Source organism: Eptesicus fuscus, chromosome 20 (genome assembly GCF_027574615.1).
Source record: "Eptesicus fuscus isolate TK198812 chromosome 20, DD_ASM_mEF_20220401, whole genome shotgun sequence".
In the NCBI taxonomy this organism is placed as follows: Eukaryota; Metazoa; Chordata; class Mammalia; order Chiroptera; family Vespertilionidae; genus Eptesicus; species Eptesicus fuscus.
The window spans coordinates 17,599,929-17,623,664 of record NC_072492.1 but is presented as its reverse complement, the minus strand read 5'-3'; the positions used below and the strand labels follow the sequence as shown (position 1 = coordinate 17,623,664).

General features: G+C 48.6%; 1 protein-coding gene across 1 annotated transcript in view; it reads left to right on the top strand.

Moving 5' to 3' along the window:
• The first annotated feature begins 832 nt into the window (after positions 1-832).
• Positions 833-23,736, top strand: part of ABR (ABR activator of RhoGEF and GTPase) — a 190,207-nt gene continuing 167,303 nt past the window's right edge. The window contains exon 1 of the mRNA XM_054709005.1: positions 833-1,287. Within this exon, the coding sequence (XP_054564980.1) occupies positions 912-1,287 (376 nt within the window). The 5' untranslated portion in view covers positions 833-911. The remainder of the gene's footprint in view (positions 1,288-23,736) is intronic.

Genomic DNA, 23,736 nt, shown 5'->3' with positions numbered 1-23,736 from the left:
CTCCGCCTCGGGTAGATGCTTACGTCAGGGAGGCGAAAACCAGAAGAAGGGAAAAAAAAAAAAAAAAAACCGGCACGAGGGCGGAAGGGGAAAAACTTTATTTTTTCTCTTATTCTCTTCTGGGGCTGAAGCGAAGGGGAGGCGACTGCGCCAGCGCGGGCTTCCGGAGAGCGGGGCGCGACCCCGGCCGCTGAGCGGAGGAGAGCGGAGCTCCGAGGCCCGCGGGGGCGCCCGGCATGTGGGACCCCCAGGACTTTGAGCGCCACTGGCAGGCCGAGTTCCCCGGGCAGGCGGCGCCCGTCATGCGGCTGGACTCGGTGCTGGACGTGGAGCAGGAGCTGGAGCGCTGCAAGCTCAACCTGAAGCGGCTGCAACAGGTGTCGGCCGAGGAGAAGTTCAAAGTGTCCTACCTGCAGTCGGTGCTGGCCGGGGAGAAGCGGGACCTGGGCTGCGGGCGCCGGGGGGGCGCAGACGGCGGCGGCGGCGGGGCAGCTTCGGCCGAGGAGCCGGCGTCGGCCGGGCCGGAGCGGGCGCCGCCTCTGCGGGAGGAGGAGGGCGCAGCGGGCGGCGGCGGCGGCGAACCCCCGGGACCCGCGCGCCCCGATCCGGAGGTGGCTGCCCAGGCCGAGACTCCGTGCCTGTGCCTGGACCTTCCCGCCTGGCCCGTGGCGGCGGGGGCCGGGGCCACGGTGTGCAGCCTGACCGCAGCCATCCACCAGCAGCTGCTGCAGCCTCGCCTCCTCTTCAAGCCGCGGGAGGACTGCGCGCCCCTGGGCCACGATGGCGCGGTTCCCAGGTCCCCGGGCGAGGAGCCGGCCTCGGGGACCCGGGCGGGGCGGGGCTCCGAGGAGGGCGAGCCGGACGCCTCGGGCGCGGATGATGGGGGCGACGGCAGTGACCACGACTTCGAGATGGTGGATTTGAACGAGAAATTCGTCCTGGGCCACTTGCTTGTGGCCCCTTGTCGGTTCGGCACCCGCGGGGAGGCCGAGAAGGCGGCGCGGGCGAGCAGCCCCCATCGCTGGATGCATCTGATCCCCGGGGGCCGGCGGCTGCAGCGCCGGAGCCGCGACCTGGAGCAGCTGGAGTCGGAGGCCAAGGACGGGCGGGGCTCGCCCATCGCTACGGAGGAGGCCCCCCGGCGCGGGGCCCGCGATCACCACCCCCGGTGGCGGCGCAAGGGCTTACTGTGGGTGCCCGAGCGGGACTCGCCCAGCCACAGCTCGCCGGAGCCGGGCAGTGACTGCAGCCACAACAGCTCAGACCACGAGGACGGCTCCTCTGCAGGTAGGCGCACCCCTCTCTAGATCCCCGATTTCGCGCACCCCCTGGGGGCTGCTGGTCACCTCCTGCACCCCATCCCGGGCATACCTTGTTGGTCCTGTTTAAACTCAGGCGCCTGGGAAGAAGGGAGATAAGATTTACCTGTTTACCTTGAAGCCACTTGTGGAACTTAAAAAAAAAAAAAAAGCCAACACCTAGTGCAGAGTGATTTGGGCTTGGGCAAATTCATAAAAATAAACATTATGGCGATGGCAGGGGTGATGGAATGTGTGCCTGGCCAGACCATGGAGGACTCTTACCCTTAGGCCTCAGCCTTTCTGCTCTGTCTGTTGCAACATCACCCACTCCCACCCCTTCCAACTCACCCTCCACAGGCCGGCCAGATCCCTTTGCACCACCCTGATAGTATCCTCTGAGCAAACTGGGGGCTGCCAGTTCCCCCAGATTCCTGGATGTGGAGGTCTAAATCTGCCACTCAATTTTCTGAACGTATCTCTCATCTCCTCCAGCCTGTATCTCTGTTCCCGTCAAATTGAAACAGGTTATCACTTGGTGAAAGGTCCATAATCCTCACTGCCCCCTGCCTTTGCTGCCTGGCCCCCTTCCTAGAAGGCTGCACTTGGTCTGTCAGCGTCCTAGGAGCTAGGAGCCTGAGGGAGAAGGGAAGGGCTTAGAATTACAGAGTCTTCAAGCTGGCCTCGTGCCCGGAGATCATGTCTAGGGCAGCGTCTTCACATGATGAAGGAGGAAACTGGAGCTCGGAAAGATGAAGAGCCTGCTTTGAGTGAGCCGATTGGCTCCACTTGGACCTCCTGTCATTTGTGGTTTCCCCTCACATCTGCCCTCTCTTCTGAGGGCAGGACCTGGTCTTAGACAGTTTGCATCCCCTTGTGATCGTCAGCCTGGTGTCTTGCACAAAGTGCACAGAGTAAGTGCTCAATAAATATTTCTCGAATAAATGTCTCCAGCCACAGGTCAGGGAGGAGGAAAGGATGGGGATGTGGGGTGGCCTGTGACTGTTCCTTTGCTGTCCCCTGGGACTGTCAGGGTCTCCTCAACTACAGGGACGTATGACTTGGTGTCTGTCTAGCTCAAGCTGAGACCAAGTACTTCAGATGCCTTCCTGCTAAGTGAAGGGAGAAAAAAAAAATTACTGATGCTGGGATTGTTCCAAAATTTCCATTATTAGATTTTTATCTGGGTAAGTTTGCATTTGAATGAAAAACTGTCTACGTTGCTAAAAGCACATTTGGAAGGTCCATCAAGTCATCTGTTGTGATCAATTACACTTATTCATTAGCAGAGATTGGCTGCTCTTCCCATAGATCATGCTTTTGCCGCCCATGCTAGTACCGTCTTTTTTTTTATGTGCCCCTTTAACTTAAAGGAAGAGTCTGAAGATTGCACTCTAGTGCCAAGTTTCAGATGCCCTCAGTGGAGGCTACCCAAGCGGTCCAGCGCTGCTTCAGAGCTGGCTCCAATCCCATCTCCCCTCAGACCCACATCAGTCACCCTGCCCGGGTGTGCCCAATGCACTGGATTTTCTCCAGGGAGTGATTTTATTTCTTCGAGTAAAATCTGTCTCCTCTCTTCTTAAGGGCACTCTAGCCCAGAGAGCACCGTGGTGCAGATTAGGAACTCGTGGTCCCCCTGGCCTGCCACTACAAAAGGTGCCCCCTTTGGGTGGATCAGTGATTAAAAAAAAAAAAAAAAGATTCTCCTTCCTGTGGACTGAAGACTCCAGCCAGGACACATGTCTGGCCCGCCGGGCTTTGGCTAGCGGTGCCTGGGCTGTATTTCAGACATCTCTTCAGGGCAAGCTCTGCAGGGGACCCCTGCACAACTGCTTGTGAGGGCGCTGCTCCTGTCTCCAAAGCCTCCCCAGTGAGGAAGTGAATGGGGGTGGGCAGGCACATGCATACATGTATGTACACACATCCACACGCTTCTATACATGTGTCCACATGTGCGCACAGTCACATAAATGTTGCATGTTGGCACACCATCTAGGAGGAGGAGACTTCAGGCATACAGAGAGGCACTGGAGCGGAGGGATTAACGGCAGGGGTTTTCACACTGTGGGTGACAGCCCACTGAAATCCGGTGGTGAGGAGTGAAAGCATTGCCAGGCTGCCCTGGCCTCCCTTGGCCGTCCCTGCTTCGTTTTTTTTTCTCCATTGCGCTCACCCCATTACCACCGGGGATGCAACGGTTTTGTATGTGGATCTTATCCATCTTTCTCTCCAGTAAAACACAAGCTCCAAGAGGGCAAGGATGTTTGTCTCTTACTTTCACTGACGTTGCCCCAAAGCCTAAACCAGGATCTAACAAATGTTAGATGGTCCGTACATATTTGTTGAATATGCCCCCCAAAAATGCATACACCCTTTAAGAGCTGATCGCTCAGCTTTGAAAATGAAATGTATTTTAATAAACACTGCCTTCATAATTATTCAAAGTGTGTATATACATTTTTGGGGGACACCCTCTATATTTTAAATGAGATGGAACAGAAAAGAAAGCTTCAGAGTATATTGCACATGGTAATGGTGAGTATTATTCTGTTTAAAAGCTTTGTTTTGCCCAGCTGCTGTGGCTCAGTGGTTGAGCGTTGACCTATGAACCAGGAGATCACGGTTCAATTCCCCGTTGCAGGCTCCATCCCTGGTAGGGGGCGTGCAGGAGGCAGCCAGTCAATGATTCTCTTTCATCATTGATGTTTCTGTCTGTCTCTCTCTCTCTCCCTCTCTCCCTCTCTGAAATTAATAAAAATATATATTTAAGACAAAACAAATACTTTTAAAATTTTTCAATTATGTGTAAATATGTGCATAGATACTGGTTCCTGATGTAGAATTATTTCTTGGTGTGGGTTGGACAGAAAGCTTTGAAAATGCTAATAAAGACCAACGGCTCTGAAGCCAGATTGCTGGTATAACCTTGGGAGAAGTTATTTGAATTTTCTGTGTCTCAGTTTCCTCTATAAAACGAGTGAGGCTAACAAACACTGCTTAGGCCATACCGTTGCTCTGAGGAATAGATGGAATGTTATGTCTAAGGGCTTTCAACAGACCCTGGCACACAGATTTACCCAGCGTTCACTCACCATGACCACAGGTTGTTTTCTTTGAGTCAGTGCTCCCACTTCCAGATCATCCTGAATCACAGATGGTTTGGCTTTCTGTGATGCATGTGTTTTTCCTAGCACGGCTCCGGCTCTTTCTAGCACCTTCCGGGCAGTAGGGCAGGGCCCAGGGCAGAGTGGTCATCTGAGCTCATGGGTCTCTCTGGCTGGGTGGGCCCTCCTGTTGTTTCTCCCTCTCCACCAGCAATGAGGCCCATTTTCTGTGCTCAGAGATCCTTAACTGAAGGTCAGGTTTATTGGCAATTCGGACTCTGCCTTCCTCTCCGGGTCTCAAGGAGAGAGATTACCTGAGACATCTTAAAGACCCAGTGGCAAAAAAAGAAAGAAAAAAAAATGGCCCAGTGTACAGAGGAGCTCCCCACCCTGGAAAAGGGCTGCTTTCTCTTAGATCAGGGGCAGATCCCTTTGGGGTTTTTTCCTACACATAACAGCCAAATCAGAATTTCAATGAGTTAGAATGTCTTTTTTTTTTTCTTCCCAACATATAGAGAGATCGAAACATCAGTGAGGAGAGAGAATCATCGATAGGCTGCCTCCTGCACACCCCACACTGGGGACTGAGCTGGAAACCTGGGCATGTGCCCTGACCGGGAATGGAACCATGACCTCCTGGTTCATAGGTCGACGCTCAACCAGTGAGCCACCCGGGCCGAACAGAATGCCCTTTTTCTTTTAGTATCTTTCTTTTAGCACCTTGCAGCCTTGGTTGGTATCAAGAAGGACTAGGCCACGTTGCCTTGAATGAGGGTGGTGGTGTGAGTGGGGTGGGGCACGGGGGCCGCACAGCTAGGATCAGCTGTGTTGGGTCATGTGTGCGGTGAAGCCATACCTGTGTCTGTGTCCTGGTTCTGCCCCTCACCCGGTGTGAGACCGTGGCCAAGCCACTGACCTTTTCAACCCCAAACTTACCAAGGGCTTCCTTGGTGCCAGCTCCAGCTCTAAGCATTTTTTACGTATTAACCCACTTATACCACTCAACAGCTTTATGAGATGGGCACTATGATCACTTCCATTTTACGTATGGGAATCTTGAGGCCCAGAGAGCTTCAGTCACCCTGCCCAACGTCACCCAGCTTATAAGTGGCACTTGGGATATGAACCCAAGCAGTCTGACTCTTGAGCCTGTGCGTTCAAATAATAGCACCTCCCTCTCAGGAGAGTTAAGATTAAGGACAATAAAATAATTAAAGAGTTTAGCAAAGCATCTGGCACACAGTGCCCATTAAGTGCATGCGTGTGTAGTGGACCCGTGTGCGCGCATTGTTATTATTTTCTTTATCACTAAAGTCCCCAGAAGACCAGTCCACCTGCTGCTGAGGTCAGCCATTAGGGCTGCTGCCCATCCATGGGGCTCCAGGGTGGATTTGGCCTCGCAGGTGAGCAGACCACCTGCTGGACTTTAGACCGCCCCTCCTCAGCTGGGCACTCTTGGGCAGTCACAACTGCATGCCCACATGAGGAGGCCCTGGTGTTTTTTTGTTTTGTTTTGTTTTTAAATATTTTTTATTGATTTTAGAGAGGAAGGGAGAGGGATAGAGAGTTAAAAACATCAATGATGAGAGAGAATCATTGATTGGCTGCCTCCTGCACACCCCCTACTGAGGATTGAGCCCGCAATCCAGGCATGTGCCCTTGGCCGGAATCGAACCTGGGACCCTTCAGTCCCCAGGCTGACGCTCTTACCACTGAGCCAAACCGGCTAGGGCAGGCCCTGGTGTTTTACCTTTCGTGCTGACATGCTGGGCCCCCTCAGCCACAGAGGTTGAATGGCATGTCCCTCTCGGGGTTGATGCATTCCTTCTGCAGCCTGTGGCCTCCCCTGTGCCACGTGCACTCTTTGGGGACCAAAGCCCAAAGGTGCTTTCAGAGTCAGGCATCCTTTTGACTAGTAGTAACTATTCATCCGATATTCTGGTTTTAGTTCAGAAGACAAAGTAAATATCATTAATATTTTAAAGTGGTAGCATTTTTTCCTTGCATTAAACTTTGCTCAGTAGAGGAGGAGCAGTCTCTATTTTCGCTGACCCTTGACATTCACTCATTCATTCATTCATTCATTCATCCATCCATCCATCCATCCAACAAGGATTTATTGAGGTTTTTACTTCATACCTCTGTGTTAAGAGCTGAGACTACAAACATTGCTGACCTGCCGTTAACGTTCTCCCTGGCTCTTTGGCTTCCTGAGGTATAAATCATAGGTTTTTTAAATAAAGAAATAACTTCCCAGCAGGTAATTTGTCAAATCCTGAAAAGACCAGCTAAGGACTGTTATTTAGAAGTTCGGCAACATTCAAGAGCCCAGAACAGGAAGAGATCTTAGACTTGGTCTAATCCTGCCTCTTTCCAGACAGATGAGGACCCTAGAGCACTAAACGTAACCCCAAAGTCACATACTCATGGTCCTTGAGGTAGGTCCTCCCAGCCAGATCTAGGCTTTATATATATATTTGATTTCAGAGAGGAAGGAAGAGAGAGAGAGAGAGAGAGAGAGAGAGAGAGAAACATCCATGATGAGAGAGAATCATGGATCGGCTACCTCCTGCAAGTCCCCCACTGGGGATCGAACCCACAACCCGGGCATGTGTCCTTGACCAGAATCGAACCTGGAACCTTTCAGTTCGCAGGCCGATGCTCTATCCACTGAGCCAAACCGGCTAGGGCGAGATCTAGGCTTTTTCCATTGTAGCCTATGGCCTTTTCTTTCCTGGGATAAGCAGAGAGCACTGAAGTGAGTCCTGTCAGAGTCATAGTACCAGGAGCAGCCGACTGTCTCCTTAAGCCTCACAGCCATATCAGCGGGTGGAAATTATTAGTCCCATTTTATAGGTGAAGGTGCTGAGGCTTAGAGAGGTAAAGAAATGTACCCAGAATCAAACAGCTTGTAATGGGGTCAGCATTTGAACTTGGATCAGTCTTACAAAGCTGGCACTCTTTTTTCTTTTTTTTAAAAAAAATACATTTTTATTGATTTCAGGGAGAAGAAGGGAGAGGGAGAGAGAGAGAGAAACATCAATGATGAGAGAGAATCATCAATAGGCTGCCTCCTGCACACTCCCTACTGGGAATCAAGCCCGCAACTCAGACATGTGCCCTGACCGGGAATTGAACTTGACCTCCTGGTTCATAGGTCAACGCTCAACCACTGAGCCACGCCAGCCAGGCAAATTGGCACTGTTAGCTCTCAGCAAGTCATGCTGTCCTGGCCAGCTGTAGAATTCTAGATTTCTCAACATGGGAAAAGCCCTGCTATCAGATTCTGCCAATCTGCCAATGAGGACTTTTAATTTTGATCTTCATGGGAAATGCATTTCCTGCTAGGTACTCATGTTACCTAGTTCATTTGTAACCTGGTGGGGTTTTTTTTCCCCTTCCCGTTAGTGATTAATGAGATTTTTGCTCCAGAAAAAAAAAAAAAATCCCTTGTGTTCAGTGGATGTGTTTGAATAACTTAACTCAAAAGTATGATAGAGTAATTTTTTTTCCCATTCCCTGTTGTGGAGAAGACATTAAAGAACTCTTGGAGGCATATGCTGGTGGCTGGCTGTGATTCATTTATAACCGGAGTTGATATTGCATCACTGTTTGCTTAGTTCCTCAGTGCTGGCCTCTCTCCTTCCCCTCGCCCCCACCCCCTTAACCATCTACATCTCACGAACACTGTAGTCGGTCAGAGGATGTGGGTGGGCTTAGCAAGTTCTTCCTCCTCTACAACCAAGCCTGAAAATGTTTCTTCTTATTAAGAGACTATTCATAAAGCAATTGACCCTGCCTTTGACGCTGGATCTTTATGTGTTAAAGTCAGTATCTTCATGCAATTTCCTGGCTTTGGAATAACGGTTCAAACACTCTCTGCATCTGAAAATTGGGCTTGGCGTTCCCCAGCTTGCAGGGCTGTGAGGCTCATGTTGGACAAGTTCCTGACTTTCTCTAGGCCCCGGGTTTCGTACCTGCTGAGTAGGGGTGATGATGATAGAACTGTGTATGCCAAGCGTGTCAAACTGGTGGCCCGCGGGCCGCATGCCTCGTTTATTTGGCCCGTGTTAGCCTTTGAGTTTGACATGCTTGATGTATGTCATAGACTTGGGAAGCTTCAGTGAGATAATGTGTGTAAAGTGGAGTAGCACAGGGGCGGGCGCCTACGTGTCTCATAGGTCTTAGGTGGTGTTGCTGTGACTGTTCTAAGTACAGGAACGTTCCGTTTGGCTGAACCACGACACAGCTCATATTCACGTACCTTCCTGTGATGACGTCCCCCAGGCCTTTTCGTCTTATCTCTCTCTCTCCATTCTTACCTTCCTCAGGTCCAGAGGTGTGTTTTTTGTTTGGTTTTCTTTTTACATATATTTTTTATTGATATAGAGGAAGGGAGAGGGAGAGATAGAAACATCAGTGATGAGAGAGAATCATTGATTGGTTGCCTCCTGCACGACCCCCTACTGGGGATCGAGCCTACAACCTGGGCATGTGCCTTTGACTGGAATCGAACCCGGGACCTTTCAGTCCGCAGGCCGACGCTCTATCCACTGAGCCAAGCCGGCTAGGGCTCCAGAGGTGTTTTGCTCCTTTGTGGTCTCTGGTCCTTCCCCAGTCAAGCCCTGTCTCCCCCAACGTCTACAAAACCATTATCTGGCTTCTCATTTCCTACTTTCTACCCACTTGCTTCCGGCCAGTGCTCATCCCTGCCAGTGCCTTTTCCCCTGCTCTTTTTGGCATTTGAGATGTCCTCCCACCTCCATTTGCCCAGATGCAAAGCCAACCTTTCCTTTGAGGCCTAGCTTTTTAAATTTTCCCCCCCACTGATATTTATAGAAAGTGGAAAGGAGGACTAGAGACACAGAGAGGGAAACATCGGTGTGAGAGAGACACATCGATTGGTTGCCTTCCCCAGCCTGCAACCGAGGCACGTGGCCTTGACCGGAGTTGAACCCGAAATCCTTCAGTCTGCAGGCTGATGCTCCAACCACTGAGTAAAACCGGCCAGGGCAAGGCCCGGCTTTTTTATGGAACCTTGTATTGGTTAAGATATGGGTTTGCTGTATAAGACAAAACACACACAGAAAAGTGGCGTAAGCAGGAGGGAGGTTCATTTATCCCTCATCTAAAGAATCCCAGGAGTAAGCAGTGCAGGGAGGGTATGGTGACCACACCGTCATCAGGAATTCAGGCTTCTTTTGCCTTTTGCTTTCCGTCTCAAGTTTTCCTCATGGTCCAGAATAGCTGCTGGAAATGCAGTCATCGCATTCCTGTTTCAGATAAGAATTAGAAGAAAGAGAGTGAGTAGCAGCTATCCGTCTGTCTTTTAGGCAGTTTCCTGGAAGTCTCTCTTAACAATTTCTGTTTAGATTTCAATAGCCACCTCTAGCTACAAGGGAGCCTGGGAAATGTAGTGTTTTATCTGGGCATATGGCCACCTCATATAAAATAGGGACTCTGTTACAAGGGAAAATGGGATAATTGATATTGAGTAGGCAACTAGCAGCCTCTGGCACTAGCCTTTTCCAACTACTCCAGCCCGTCTTGTGGTTCTTGGAGTGAGCCTCACACTTGCACAATTGTTTTATTATTGTGCCGTCTATTAGTTCATTGACCCAGTGAACAAATAACCACTGAACCGCTGCTCTGTGCAAGGCACGACGCCTGTTACTTATGCTCTGTGAAGAGTTGCTCTCAAACCAAGAGGTTAGCTGGCCTCCTCGAGGGCGAGGCACATGGCTTGTGCTTCTTTTTTTAAATATATATTTTATTGATTTCAGAGAGGAAGGGAGAGGGGAAGAGAGAAACATCAATCATGAGAGAGAATCATTGATTGGCTGCCTCCCGCATGCCCCCTACTGGGGGGTGGGGATTGAGCCCGCAAGCCGGGCATGTGCCCTCGGCCAGAATCGAACCCGGGACCCTTTAGTCCTCAAGCCGACGCTCTATCCACTGAGCCAAACCGGCTAGGGCATCTTTTTCTCCCTCACGACAATATCTTTCACAGAGCTGGGCACAGGGTAGGCACTCTGTAAGTCCTGGCTGATTTTGGAGTAGTCACAGTGTGCAGCTCATTGAAAATAGGAATTTCCTGACTTGGTACTGTGCTAGACGATTCCGGTTGTGTAAGGTTTGTTTCTGGTTGATTCTGGTTTTGAGGAAGCACAGCAGGGAGACCGGGGCAAGGGGCATCTCTGACCATCGGGGCTGCCTTGTAGCCGCATAGACTTGTCCAGGTGTTGGGGGAAGATGTGGCTGCTTTGGAAGCTGGACTCTGTTTATATACCAAACTGGAGTTATAGGCAGCAATCCCTGTGCCCACCTGCCTTTCTTTACCACGGCCGTCTCCGTAGCTGTATTCACACCACGTGACTCCCCCTTGTTATTGCTGCCCGGCACAGCTGCAGCGTGATCTGTAGTCTTGGCGCAGCGAGCGTCACCTGCGGTCCGCGTCTCTGCCTTCCCGTCTGATCCTGGCTTTAGCGTGCCGGAGACAAGGCTGTCTGACGGGTGGCTGCCCAGAGCTTGTGCCACATCGTGAAGCTGCTAAGCAAATGATTGTTTTAAAGTTTTTATTGGCACGTAGGAGGAAAGGAACTCGGATATATTTAGCTTCTACTACCTGCAAGGTACTATGTTAAGAGTTTCACCTACACGATCATGTTTACTATTCAGAATGGTCTCCTGTTCTAACTGTAAGGTACTAACTACCATTCTTTTGCAAAGGAGGAAACTAAGGCTCTGACCAGCTAACTAACAAGCCCAAGTTTGCTTAGAGCTAAGTAGCCAGGTTATTTTTTCCCCTCCCATTGAAACAACTAATTAGTTAATTTTCTTGAGAGATAATTGACATTTTATAAAGTTCACCCTTTCGAAGGGTATGGCCATGGTTTTTAGTATATTCACAAGGTTGTGTGACCATCACCCCTTTCTAATTCCAGAGCATTTTCATCAGGACAGTGGCGGGGGGGGGGGGGGGGGGGGGGGGGGGCATCGGCAGGGGGGTAGGGGGGTGCTGTTTTTGAATCTAGGCTTTTCCTACCACCGTGCCATTTCCTTTTCTAATTTGCCACATGCAGTGATTTAAAATAAGGAGACCGGATCTGGGAAGCATCAGGGCTTGTTTGGGTGAGATTTGTACATAAAAGGACCACCCACTTGGTCGGCAGCGTCCTGATGCCCATTTGAACGGCTGCATGTGGGAATCGCCTTGATTCCTCCGGCCCCGTTTTACCGTTTGTGTTTTCTGGACTTGGGGCCTGGGGCAGAACATCCCAAACCTGAGGTCCCACGAGCACCCCTCATCCCTGCCAGGGGGTGATGGTTGGCGTGGTGAGAGGGGCCCTTGTACGGACCTGTGTCTTTTTGTCTTTGTAGCCCCAGAATGTCATAGTGCCTGGGATATAGAAAGTGCTCAATACATGTTCACCAGTACTCAGTCATTCATTTCATTGCCTCTAATCTAAACCACTGCAGAAACCACTTGTCCTGCCTCTCACCGTTCTCCTCTAGCCCCCCCAGTTATCGTCCCAAAGACAACGTGATCTAGCCCGTAAATCTCCATAGGTTAGACTGCAGTAATCATACTGGTGGTCTGTCCCTTTAAAAAGCTTTCCTCCTAAGCCTGACCTAGCAACTGCTATTTTCATGCTATTGGCCTGCACCGGATCACATGGCCACTAGCTGGCCTGAGGACTGGTGATTCAGAAACTATAGCTCTTCAGCCTCTGGTGTCAAGATTGTTAAGGGCGAAGGGCATTGTGAGCGGCTTTCGGAAAACCAGTCCCACCATCCTTCTCTGGACTTTGTACACTCACTCATTTCAGCAATTAGAAAACGGTGTAGAATGGTTTGCTTCTTTGTGAACCACACTGGATTCGAAGCCCTTAAAGTGTGTGCGTGCTTTAAGGGAACCACTTCTTTTAACTCTAGCATCCCCTGCCCCCAGCACGGGGCTGGCATATTGTACTTACTGAACAAATAAAAGAATTATTGTACGTTTTCAAGTAAGAATTTTATGGGATTAGAATTTTATGGGACCAGACTGTTGGGGTTTCTAAGCATTTAAAGACTCCCCCCCCACCCCCTCCTTCTCTTTCTCTTCTTTGCCTTTCTCTTCATCTCTTCCTCCCCGCTTCTCCTCTGTTTGGATCAGCAGGGTCCATCGATAAGACATATTCTAGAGCTGGGGTGGGTCTTGCTTCCCGAAGCCCTTTTCAAACTTCCCGTGCCTCACGCACATGTTGATGTGTGCCCTGGCGTGTTTGCTGCCATGTCTGCCAGCCGACCAGTTGAGAATTTGTCCCTCTTCCTGGTGGGAGTGTGTTGTTTCCTGAAGGTGGGCAATGCAGAAAAAGGCTGACACGTCCATCCTGACCAACTAGGACAGTGATGGCGAACCTATGACACGCGTGTCAGCACGGACACACGTAGCCATTTCTGATGACACGCGGTCGCATGCCGAGGATGAAACATTTGCTGCTCCTGAGGATGAAACATTTGCGACTAGAGTCTTGGAGTTAGTTTTTTCCTCAAAGTGACACACTACCCGAGTTATGCTCAGTTTTTTGGCGAAGTTTGACACACCAAGCTCCAAAGGTTGCCCATCACTGAACTAGGACCTCCCCAGCTCATGGAGACCTGTGCTAGTTATTAGGACGGTGAACTAAGTATTTTGGTTCCCCCTTTGCTTTCTGGGAACATGGTGGGTAGGATGACTGGTTCCCTTGAAATCGGGTAGGACTGTCTGCCTAGTTCTAGTCGATGAGTTTGAATGGAAGTGATGTGTGCCACTTCTGGACCAGAGCACTTAATGCTGATCTGAGACCCTTCAGAGCTCTTTTCCCCTTTGCTATTGCAATGCACAGTGATCCCGGTGGTGACTGCTCTATCAGCCTGGGTCCTAGAGAGAGGGAAAAACAGAGCAGAGCAGGCTCCTAATCAACCCGCAATGGACATATACTACTAGAGTGAGAAATAGACCACGGTTACGTTAGGCCACTGCAGTGTTCAGTGCTGTTTGTTACTGCAGCATTACCTAGTTTATCCTGACTGACACAAAAGCCTGGTTTACATTCATACAGAAGAATGGCTCTTCTGAGCCTAAGAAATCAATGTGTTTTCTTCAAAACTTCTAAGTACCCTTCTCACTAAGGCCATTGGTAACCATAGCTGTTTGTATGTGTATATGAAAGGGTGGATCTCAACTATGTAAAAAGCAATGTTAGGAGTGGCCAAATTGTTTCACCAATGCTTCATTCGGTGATTTGCTAGAAGGATTTATGACTCAATAGCAGATCATACTCATGGCCAAGATTTTTTTTTTTTTTAACAGAGGCTTCAGGGCAAAAGTAGTGAGAAATAAACATATCAACAGACTCTAGAGAGGTCCAGCATAGCTTTTGGTGACCTTTCTTATCTGAGGGCCATGTCGGAGTGCTCTCTCTCTAATAGCAAACTACCAAGACATATGTGGAGTATCTTCCCTCGAAGAAGTCTGTTTGAGTCTCAAGGTTTGAGACTCTTAAGAGGTGACCTAGGCATATCCTGCTAAATAACCAGCCATGGCAACCAGAAATAAGACACCACCCACCGCCCCCAAGGAAACCAGATGTACACTACCCGTCTTGATGTTTGCGCAAAGGAACTTGATAAGCCATTACAGCATGGTCCATTGTTCCAGGTGCAAAATTATGAAATCACTAACATGGGGAAAGGGTACCAGAATTAAAAACCATGGAGGCCACCCTGGCTGGCGTGGCTTAGTTGGTTGGAGAGTCATCCCATACATCAAAGGGTCTCAGGTTCAATCCCCCGTTGAGGCAGGTACGGAAGGCAATTGATCAATGTTTCTCTCTCACATCGATGTCGCTTTCTCTCTCTCCCTTTCTGTCTCTCTAAAATCAATTTTAAACGAACAACCATGGAAACCTATTTTGCCCATGATGTCGTAGTATATTGACTTTATTTGTGAAGGCCTAAATGTCTGGTTGCCCAGATCGCTGAGAAATGTGATTCCCGTGGGGGATTTTGCACATTTGGAATGAATGTGACTCTCATAAGAGTTCCAGAAATGCAATATAATTTTCCAAATTCTTTATTAATTAGATTTTGGGGCCTATCCTCTAACCTACTTACACTGTTATTTATTTGAAATCAATAAAAAAAAACCACCCAGACTTATAAACAAAAGTTTGAAACTATCCATTTGCCATTTGGAGATACCAGACTAAAATGAGATGGTTTTGTAATGCCGAGTGTTTAGTAGGAGTATATATTTTAATCAATACAGCCCCGTGAGATTAAGTATTATTCCCATTCTATAGTAATTAGTCTGGAAACACTGAGTCACTTGCCCAAGTCACACAGCTAATAAAGGACAGAACTAGAATGGAACCCAGTTATTTCTGGGGCCAAACTTACTCTATTCCATCTTATCACTAACTCTTACGCTCTCCAGACTGCAACTCCTCCTCTTTAAAAGAAGCTGTGTGGGCTGGATGGGTTTCCAGGCCTAATTTTATGAACACCAGTTAAGTTAGATGACTTGGGACTCTGTACCAAGTAATGGTTAAGAGCTTGGCTTTTAATCAGAGGAAACTGGGTTTGGATCCAGGTTCCCTTGTTACTTTGTGCCCTTAACCTTTCTAACCCATTGTCTTTTCTGAACAATGGAGATGGTGTTGTAAAGAGTACATGGATCCTGACCCACCTGACTCAATTGGTTGGGTGTCATCAGGTATACCAGCAGGTTGCCCGTTCAATTTGGGGGGTCTGAGGGGACAGCTAATAGATATTACCTTCTGGCATTGAAGTTTCTCCCTTTCCTCCTTCTCCTTCTCCCTTCCTCTCTCTCTCTCTAAAAATCAAGGAAAATATTTTTTTAAAAAAATTAAATGGAGCCCGCCTATGTTGCTCAGTGGTTGAGTGTCAACCTATGAACCAGGAGGTTATGGTTCCATTCGGGTCAGGGCACATGCCCGGGTTGAGGTATCAATCCCCAGTAGGGGGTGTGCAGGAGGCAGCCAGTCAATGATTCTCTCTCATCATTGATGTTTCTATCTCTCCCTCTTCCTTCCTCTCTGAAATCAATAAAAATATACATTTTTAAAGATTAAATGGAATAATCTTTTGGAAAATGTGTAGCACAGTGCCTGGCATACAGTAAGCTCTGTGTAAATGCAGTCAGTGGTATAATGGACAGGCGCATGCTGTCTAGGACCGCGTTGCCTGGGTTTGAATCCCAGCTCTGCCACTGAACGGCTACGTGACCCTAAGCTAACTTACATTTTTTGCGCCTCCGTTTCCATATCTGTAGACTGAGGGTGATAATATGATAGCAATACCTAATTAAGTTGATATGAAGATAAAATTACTCCATGTATAAAGCACTTAGCAGCTAACACACAGTGAACGGTGCGCATTGGTTAATTTTATTGTTATCACAGTCATTACGGGTTTGGCCACGTCTATCGCTGAGAAAGACTGTAACGGTGAAAAGTGGGATCTTACACCTCTTGTTGCCTGGTCATATCCTTCATTGAAATCTGAGGCTTCAGGAAATCCTGCAGTTTGAATAATCCAAGAGCCGGAGCAATGGAGCATCCAATTACGAATGCCTCAGAATGCCTCACAGCTGCAGCCGGGGAGGAAGGTGAGGCCTGGAGCACTGTCTCGCTGAGGTTGTGGTCCTATCACGGAGAAAGCCTTGCTTTGTATGCAACTGCCTTGCCTTGGTACTGCCGCATAATTATGCCTTTTTGTTTTATTTTAAAGCATCTTGAGGAATTCAGAGCCCTCTCCCGCTGAGAGCTGCAAAGCCAAAGAGTGTCGTGTCTCTAATGAGCCTTGCGGACTCTCTGATGGCCCCACCCAGGCATCCACGGGCGCCCTTTGAGCACAGGCCACCATGCTGGACCTCACTGTGCGACTCCCTGAGCACCCCCAGGACCCCCCACGCCTGTCTTCTTTGTCTCAGAGGGGCACTGAGTTGCTTCCTGAATACTAGGCTTGTTGGTAACCTTTGTGGGCTGGCAGCGAGAAAACAGAAATTAATTATTCATATCAGCGGGCCTGAAGGAGCTGTTGTTTGCAGAGTTGACTGTCCTTCTGGCTTCCAGACCCAGAATTCCCCAGGGCCCTTGGACAAGCAGAAGACGGTGTGGTTCTTAGAGGCAGCTGCTCTGAAAGTCAAGTGGCCGCCCCCAGGCTACATGCAGCCTGCTGATGTGCTTTGTGGAGGGTTAAAACAAAATTAAAACAATTTAAAATGGGGAGATTTTGCATAAAATCTGATTTCTGGCTTTTCTTGAAAGATGAGAAAGTATGCAATACATGTGCAAATCATCAGGCTGAATAGCTGACCCCTTCAGACCGGACATGATTCCCTAATTGCTTCAGCCTTCCTCTGGCCCCTCTATCTGCGCGCATTGTGAGAGGTGTATGTATGTGAGAGGTGTGTGTATGTGAGAGGTGTGTGTATGTGAGAGGTGTGTGTATGTGAGAGGTGTGTGTATGTGAGAGGTGTGTGTATAGTGTAGTGAACCGAGCAAGACTCTGGAGCTGAGCTGCCTGGCCTTGCAGCCTGCCTCTGCCCCTTACTAGCAGTGTGCCCTTAGGCAAATGACTTAACCCCCGGGGGCCCCAGTTTCTTCATCTGTAAAATGGGGATGATACATAGTTTACATCACAAGTTTGTGAGAACCGTTGAGTTAGTTAAGTGCTTAGGATAGTGCCTGTCACATATTAAGTGCTGCTTCGTTGTTGATAGCTACTAGTATTACGCTACCTGTCTAGTGTTTGAGATCACGATCTCTGTGTTAAAGACCTTTTCATAGGAGAAAAAAATGTATTTATTTCCTAGTGTGCCTCTTAACTCACTAGTAAGTGTTTACTCCCTCCTCCAACCTGATCCCTTGGAATGTAAGATCCTTACTGTAACAAACCAACTGCAACGTATCCATGGCTTAAAAGGCTACGTTTGTTTGGATTCACATAACAATAAGTAAGTGTTCCTGATGGGCAGGTTTGCTTCCCTCGGTCACTCAGACCCCAGGCTCCTGCACGCTTGTGGATCTGCCCTCCTCTAGGCAGTTCTCAGCTTTCAGAGAGCACTAGGGGAGCAAGGGCATGAGACACACTTGCTTCTTAACTCTCTTAGCTCAGAGGTGATTCCCATTTCTTCCTTTCATAGTCCATCGGCAAAGACAAGGCATATGTCCCCTCTACGATGCAGGGATCCTGGCAAATGTCCGACTCTGCATCTGCTCCCCAGCAAGAGTCCTACTCTGGGGAGGGGGGCTTGGGCAGGAATCCTTGGAGGAACCCCAGCCGTGTTTGCCATCACAGTCATTGAATGAGCCCCAAATCCTCCTCCTCCTGGACCCATTTTCTTGTTGCCTCTTCTAGTCTCTGAAATGTTTCCAAGGGTGACTGCCTTGTTTTTTGTTTGGTTTATTGGAGAGATAAGGAGAGAAACGACTATTTCATTTTCAATTTTATGCTTCAAATTTGTATATACCCTAAAAGCATCGATTTCGGGTTTCGAAATTAGATTTGGTCAATATGTTTCATCTGAACTACCTATGTGGATAGAAATACAACATAACTCTTGTGTTATATATATATACATTGAAATAGCTGTGAAATTTGAGGTAACAAGACCATTTACAATCAGAATTCTTAGATTCAAATCTTAAATCTCTACTCTCTTTTTTCTCTTTTAAATTGGGTTAGCTGTAGACATCTAGCATTTAGCCTTGTTAAGGTAGGTGATTTAAACTTATAAGACAGTTATTTATTGATATATATATATATATATATATATATCAATAAAATATACTAGTACCACATATTCCAAAAAGCTATGAAAGCAAAAATAATGTTTTAGGTTGGAGGGAACCTCCAACAGCTAATCTTTCGGAGTAGGAGGGTGGCGGGGAAGAAGAAGTCCTATGCAGCACTTCCCATCTTTTCAAAATAGAAAGTGTCCTACCCTGCCTGCCCTTTTAAACAGTTTGTTTCTTTGGAACCACAGAGCCCATCATCTTTGAAGAAGTGTGCTCACTGTGGGGTTATGACAGTGTGTGTTTGCTGAGGTTTGCACACAATCTCTGAAAAGCTAGCACACAGGACTTGTTATGACTTAGGAAAATGACCTTCAACCTCTGGACCTTAATTCAGGCTAAATAATACCTGCTTTCCCTGGCCGGGTAGCTCAGTTGGTTAGAGCGTCGTCCCCGATACGCCAAGGCTGTGGGTTTGCTCTCCTGTCAGGGCACATACAAGAAGCAACCAATGAATGCATACCTAAGTGGAACAACAAATCGATGTTCCTCTCTCTCTCCCCCCTTCCTCTCTCCTCTTCCTCTCTCTCCCTCCCTCCCCCTTTCACTTCCTCTCTTTCTCTTTAAAAATCAATAAATAAAAAATTTAAAAATGTATTTGCTTAGTCACCTAAAATAGGGTTACCTTCCTGCTCTGGAGGCCCCTTAGTTTGCTATCCTGGCCCCAAATTGACAGCTTTCTCTGGCCCCCAAATCACAGTCTTTAGGGGAATTCACTGCAGGCACAGTGTGGAAGGAAAACCCAGACTCTTCAGTGTCATGTCTGACCACTTCCCAGCTTGACCCAACTCCCGCCCCAAGCACATTACAACATCAGGAGGTTTTAGAAACTGAAAAGTGGAACCAGTCTCCTTTGGTTTTGGGGTTCAGCTTGTTTAGCGCCAGGTCTTAAAGACAGGCCTGTTTTAGAACAAACTCGGTGGACCCTGTTCCGGCAGGTGGGTTAACGCTTGCTGATTCTTTGTGGCTCCATTCAGGGATTTGCTGGGGAATTTCACACGCCTTTAGCTGTTTAGCAAAAAGATGGAAAAATCTCTCGAGTCCAAACCATCATCCCAGATATGGCTCTTCCCCCAGCACTTGTCTTTGTATCTCAATTTAGCACCTGTTTCATTCTGCCTCTTATTATGCTCATCTCAATGTGCCCCCATCTCACAAGGCTCCCTGATGGCAGGAACTGGTTTATGGTGGTTAAAGGGTACAGACTCTGGACCCCGTTTCCAAGCTATAAGGATTTTAAAAAGGTACCGTATTTCCCTTCTCTGTGACTTGGTTTTCTCACCTGTAAAATGGATGTGTTAATAGCATCCACCTCCTGGAATGCTGTGAGGATTAAACCAGGTCATCCATGGTCAGCAGTCAGCACAATGCCTGACAGAGACTGAGGACTCAATAAATATTATTATTCCCCCCCCTGTTTTCCTAGCATCTGCCATAGTGTGTGTGTCCCACCTGCTTGACAACCATGTGCCAATTAACCTGAAAGGACAACTGAGGAAATTGCTAAACGATTATTCTTCTACTTTTGGAATAACCAAGATAAAGGACTGACGGTGACAGGCAGAATTCTCTGCGGGAACACTGTAAGAAGACAGATTCCTGGTGCCTAGCCCCACTGAAGTGGAATCCCAGTGGGTCTGGGCAAAACCTGGAATCTCTCTCTCTATATATATTTTAAAGATGTATACATTTATTAAAACTATATTTTTTAACAAGTCAAGGGGATTCTTAGCACCTCAGAGTTAGAATTGATGTGAGGTGGTGGTCAGTGTCTGGTGTGTGTGTGTGTGTGTGTGTGTGTGTGTGTGTTTAATGTGCACTTTTTTTATAGTTTGTTTTATTGAAAAGACATTTTATTACAATTGCCACCAAATATGGAAAATAGGGTAAGGCTATATGTATTATACCCCTCACCCCCCCAAAAAAAATTCTGTTGTGGTAAAACACACAAAACATACAATTTATATTAACTGTTTTTAAGTATACAGTTCAGTGGTTGATGTTCAGTATATTTACATTGTTGTGCAACCTTCACCACAATCCATCTCCAGAACCCTGTTCATCTTGCAAAACTGAACCGATACCCATAAAACCACTCCCCATCCCCCTTCCCACTGCCTCACACAACTGCCATTCTGCTTTCTGTCTCTATGAATCTGAGTGCTCTGAATATCTCATCTACATGGAATCCTGCAGTATCTGTCTTTTTGTGACTGGCTTATTTCACTTAGCATTATCTCCTTGAGGTTCCTCCATGCTGTAGCATGTATCAGAATTTCCTTCCTTTTTAAAGGCTAGATGATAGTCCATTTCGTTTGTGCGTTTATCTGTCAGGGGACACTTGTTGCTTCCAAGGGTTAGCTATTGTGAATAAAGCTGTGTACAGCATCTTTTTGAGACCCTGGTTTCAGTTCTCTTGTGTAGATGTCCAGAAGTAGAATTGCTGGATTGTGTCTGGCAAGACCCTTGCTTTGTTTTGTTAATCCTCACCTGAGGATGTTTTTTCCATTGCTCTTCAGAGTGGAATGGAGGGAGGGAGCGGGGAGAGAGAGAGAGAGAGAAAACATCGATGTGAGAGAGACACATCAACTGGTTGCCTCCCACACTCGGGGGCAGAGATCAAACCTGAAATTCAGTTCGGTGTGTGGGCCGATGCTCTAACCACTGAACACAATGGTGAGGGCAAGGCGAGGCCTTTTCTGCACCTACAGCCCCTAAGACTGACATTAAAAGGAAGCCAGAAAAAAAAACAAAAAACAATAACACACCAAACAGACAAATCAGCAAAAACACACACACACAAAACACAGTATACTTAAGAATTTTAGGTGCTTCTAAGTGAAATGTGGAGGGAAAGCCCTTTTGAGTTTGTGTGAGTAGATAAGGAGACGCCAGGCAGGTGATAAAGTAGCCCATTTGTGATGGGGGCCAGGAAGCAGTCAGAGGGAGGAGGCAGCTAAGGGGACCTTTGGCCTGAGAGCACGCACAGCAGCGGAGAGCTGGGCTGGTGCCTGGCCCATGGCACAGAGCAGTCCATCGAGACCGGCTGTTGTGAAACACGTGGCCAGTTGTGGTTTCAGGCATGTAGATCGTGGTGTTTGGAGGTGTCAGGTTCCGGGTTTGAGTGCTCACCCTCATTCATGCTCCCTTGCTGAGCTCTGGGGAAGGAGGGCACGGGGGTGGGATCACGCCTCTCCCCCCAGCTGACCAGCGACAGCCCCCAGGTCCCAACACAGGTGGGCTGAGCCTCCCCTCTCCACATTCCGTTATGTTCGGCCCCTACTTCCCCGGGCTCTCAGAGCTCTGCCTTCACTGGCTTAGAAGTGGGTGCCGTGAAACACGTGTGTGTGCTCTTTGGAAGCGGAGGTTCAATGGGTTGGAGTTAAGACGACAGCGTCGCTGCAATTTGTAAATTCGCTGAGTTTGTAAACAGGCAAACTTGCTGGGCTTTGATAAACGAAGCTTTTCCCCGGCGTTTTAAAAAGTCACCGTGGAGAGCATGAAGTACTTATAACCTCCGACCCAATCAGTGAGGAGGTCAACAGAACACCTTGGCAGTAATGCTCAGTGTTTAGGGGCGTGTCTGAATCATCAAGCATTAGAGGGTTGAAAGAGAAGGATTTGGACGATAAAACCGCGCCCACTTCAAGGCAGGTTCGGGAGAGGAAAACATTGTATGTCTGATTTTATGACCGTGAGACATCAGTTCTGGGCTACCATAAACTTCTATCTAGGAGGAGGAGAAAGGGATGCCGGCAGCATTAAAAGCGACCTTTATTGACGCCTGAATTGTGCCAAGCCGTGCACCTGGGTGAGAGAGAGAGAGAGAGAAAGGCAGAGAGAGAAAGGGGGGGGGGGGGATGAATGAGAACCACATTGATGTGAGAGAGACACACCAATTGGTTGCCTCTGCAAAAGGGTTCAAACCGCTGCTTCAAGAACCTGCAGTCTCACTGTGGGACCGGCTAGTAAACGGGTTTTCACTGCCTGAGTGTATATACCATAGAGAGACCGTGCTAAGAGCCTGCCATCTGTAACTGGCTCACGGGACACAAGGTAGGACTTTATAAACTGTTGGCAGCCACTGCTGTTCAAATGCCGAACAGTAATAATCACATCTTTGCTGGTTGACCCCTAGTCACAAAAGCAGTAGCTCCCATTCCACAACCTTGAGGGTACCCTTTGGCACGTTTCCTTATTCCCTCAGCTCCAGGGCCCACGTGCCTACCGGCAGGAAGTCCCTGTTGAAGCTCTCCCTTAGGGAGTCCAAGAGGGAATAGTGGTTGGTGCCTCGGTGCCCAAGTTGGCAGAGAACTTGAGTCTCATTAGCAATAAGGACTTACCGCCACGGAGGTCAGCAGATGACCCGGGCACACAAAGGTGATGTGGAAGGTACTGATGGAGACCCAGCACAGGCTAGCCGCCGTTGTCTTGGGGAGGGAAATGTCAATTGCTCAGGGCTGAGCTGGCTGGAGGCACCTGCTCCTGGCACCCAGTTCCTTCAGGGCACAGGCAGAGCGGCTTCCCAGCTCTCAGTCTGCCCAGGAAGGCCAGGCAGGACAAGTTCTAGCATCCACTTCTGCATCCTTTCCATCCCTCAGGACCCATCTGGGGGAGCGGGGGAGGGTGTCTAGCTACTTCTCTTTTTAAACCCTTAAAACACAAGTCAGTCTTCGTACACCCTCTTCCCTACACTATAGCAGGGAAATTGTTGATCATTTTAGAGAGGCTGTCCAAGGAGTTATCTATACTAATAAAAGGGTAATATGCTAATTAGACTGGGAGACCTTCCAGGAGACCTTCCAGACAAAGCCATGGTGGTGGGGCTGAGGCAGAGGTGGTTATGGGCGATCAGACCAGCAAGGGGCGGGGGGGGGGGTAGTTGGGGGCGAGAAGGCCGGTGGGGGGAAGTTGGGGGCAATCAGGGTGGCAAGGGGGGGCAGTGGGGGGCAAGAAGGCCAGCAGGCAGAGTGGTTAGGGGCAATCAGGCAGGCAGGCAGGTGAGCAGTTAGAAGCCAGCGGTACCAGATTGTGAGAGGGATGTCTGAATATCCCCCGAGGGGTCCCACATTGGAGAGGGTGCAGGCTGGGCTAAGGGACACCCCCCCCCCCCCCGTGCATGAATTTCGTGCACCAGGCCACTAGTAAATTATAAGGTTATAAGGTCTGTAATTCCAAAGCTCCTTTTTTTGGCACTTTAAAAAAATATATTTTTTTTATTGATTTCAGAGAGGAAGGGAGAGAGAGATAGAAACATCCATGATTAATCATCTATTGGCTGCCTCCTGCACATCCCCTACTGGGGATTGAGCCTGAATCTGGGCATGTGCCCTGATCGGGAATCAAACCATGACCTCCTGGTTCATAGGTCAATGCTCACCCACTGAGCCACGCTGGCTGGGCTGGCACTTCTTTTGCTATAGAAAAGGTGATGGGGACAAATCTAATCCTGGCAGGGTGGTCCCGATTTCTGCTATTCCAAAAAAC